The sequence below is a fragment of the Aristolochia californica genome, unplaced genomic scaffold, assembly GCF_029961685.1.
Source record: "Aristolochia californica isolate CCGP_79_NKW_82.1479 unplaced genomic scaffold, dmAriCali1.0.hap1 SCAF_2, whole genome shotgun sequence".
Taxonomy (NCBI): domain Eukaryota; kingdom Viridiplantae; phylum Streptophyta; class Magnoliopsida; order Piperales; family Aristolochiaceae; genus Aristolochia; species Aristolochia californica.
In genome coordinates, this window is record NW_027181881.1 from 32,549,534 (window position 1) to 32,551,922 (window position 2,389).

General features: G+C 40.4%; 1 protein-coding gene across 1 annotated transcript; it reads left to right on the forward strand.

Annotated features, from left to right (window-relative positions):
* Positions 1–1,313: 1,313 nt before the first annotated feature.
* On the forward strand, positions 1,314–1,865 carry LOC137954963 (uncharacterized). The gene has a single exon (XM_068801859.1). It carries the CDS (start codon positions 1,314–1,316, stop codon positions 1,641–1,643), a length of 330 nt encoding a protein of 109 aa, XP_068657960.1. The 3' UTR covers positions 1,644–1,865.
* The last annotated feature ends 524 nt before the right edge of the window (positions 1,866–2,389 follow it).

Below are 2,389 nucleotides of genomic sequence, written 5' to 3' on the forward strand. Positions count from 1 at the left end.
CGGACATTGTAATATGGTGTTGGAGGCTCCTGTTGGCGCAGAGAGGAATATCCAAATGAGCAGGAGAGAGCTTGGGCAAGGTCTTTAGCGATTGAAATGGGGATTGTTGATCGAGAACTCTGATACCATATAGAAGTAGGATGAAGAATAATTTGCTGTGTTTTTCATTGTCCATGTATGCAGTATTTATAGGTTTACAACAAGTGTCGTTACTTTTACAACTCTCCAGTTACGTGACATAGTTAGATACAATTTGCAATTTGAGTCTTATCTCTAATTCGATCATTGTTTATCTTTATCTCTATCACTAAACCCAAATAATAAATATTGGAGCCAACGTATACCTTTAGTCAAACCACTTCACTAATCGAATTAACCATAAAAAAATAAATAATGCTTCAAATAGACCCAAGACGTGTATCCAATGTTTTCTATAGATATTCGCCTCCTACAATGCATCGAATGCCGACAATCCCTCCCCATGATACAACAAATCTTTTGCTTTATAGAGCTTTCTACCCTTGAAGGAATCATCCTTGATCTCTGGACTAATCTAACCTTTCAGATCTATAACCCCTCGATTTGATGATTCAGATATGTAACTATTTTTATCCAACAACAATGATGTTTATCCATCCTAACGGTCGAATTATTTGTTACATAAAAGATTGATCTTCTTGACCTCACGTGTCACAGATGTGACATACAGGTCCCACAAACACACACGTGTGCGCATGAATATGTGCCTACGGGAGTTTCAAGAGTGTTAGTGTTTCAACTTTAAAAAACTCTCAACAATTCTAAGTCCTTATCTCCACCCCGAGTGATTGAGCTGCTTTAAGAGGAACCCCGAGACTAGTTGATCTCGTTTGATAAATGGCAAAGCTGTGACGGAGAAGAGAGAGAAAATCCTTCAAAGATCTCCACTGCGTAAACGGTGGTGTCTGTTAACAACTTCATAGAATAGTACGATAATTTTTACGCTTCTTTGAGCATCCGATTCCTGGTCGTGTAAGTCCAACACAAAAACAATCTTAGGTGGAGGTTGGCCTTCTGCTTTTTCATCATATATTCCTCTCATCCTAGCTACTCCACAACAAATCTTCACTAAGAAGCTTTCACCAAATCCGTCGTTCCCCAAATACCCTCTCACGATTTGCAGAAAACCCCAGAAGCAAACCTGCAAATGCATCAATTCTGAATCACTTGGATCAACAAACAAAAGGGTACTTAGAGAATGTCACGTATTGCCAAATGGAGAATATATGCTGTGGAGAGTGATCACAATTCACCACCGCCAGGCCAGAAACTGCATGGCTGGGCAGACTACTTCCTTTACAGAGCGACTACTGGTCATTGCCGCCTCTCTCCTCGCCGTCCTCTCTCCTCTCTACATCGACCGGAAGCCCGCACCTGACGAACCGGAAACGAGCGATGGACCTCGTATTCCTTTCTATCTCCTACCTCTGCTGCTTGTTATATTGATCGTGGCCATCAATCTCTCCCGTTATCTGGATTGTCGGTTCGGAATGTCTGATCCCTACTGGATACATAGAGTTGGTGGCTCTTCGTGTGGGCTACTCACCCTCCTGCTCGTGCTTCTCCTCGTCTTGAAGCTTAAAACCTCAATCATGATTGAATGAACAAGTCTTTTGACATGGCGGAACTTCGGGTTTCCTTGTAGTGGGAAGTATGGATTTTGGGTGATTTTTCTGAGTGTGCGCTTGTGTGATTTCTGTAGTAAATGAAAAGCAGAGCCCTGCTGGTGTAAAATTAAGTTACGCTTATAGGTGAGTCTTTTTTTATGATTCAAGCTAAGAAGATTTCAAGATCTGCTCCAACGATCCCAATTAAAATCGTCTTGAACCAAGAACCTCTGTCATAAAGGTTTCAGCCTTTCAGTAGTCATCAGTCAAATTGAAAGAAAATCGATTCAGAGAGATGTTTATTCTGCTGCGTCTGAAGCTCTGGCCCTGCCATGGAAGCAAGCTTGATCGAGCAGGAGGGCGAATAGAAGGCTAACAGTAAGGTTTTTAAACCAATCTTAGCTTGTGTTAAGATCATTCAAAAAGAATAGTGCACTCATAATCTGCTCTGTAGTCTGTATAATAGATGCCCAGTAAGAATCCATCACCGTTGGATATAAATCGAAATGCCACCCAGCTAAATTGGCGTTGTTAGTTATAAATGATTTACTGCTTCATCATCTATTATATAGTCGCATACTAATTTCCAATTTTATGAATACCCAATATTTTTCAGTTCAACAAATCCGAGCATATGTAAAATTTACATAAACTCAAGAGTAAATTAATACATGCAACTGAAATTAAATCGCCGAAGTTAATAAGAACTCCACACACACTATACAGGACCATTTTGATCGCTC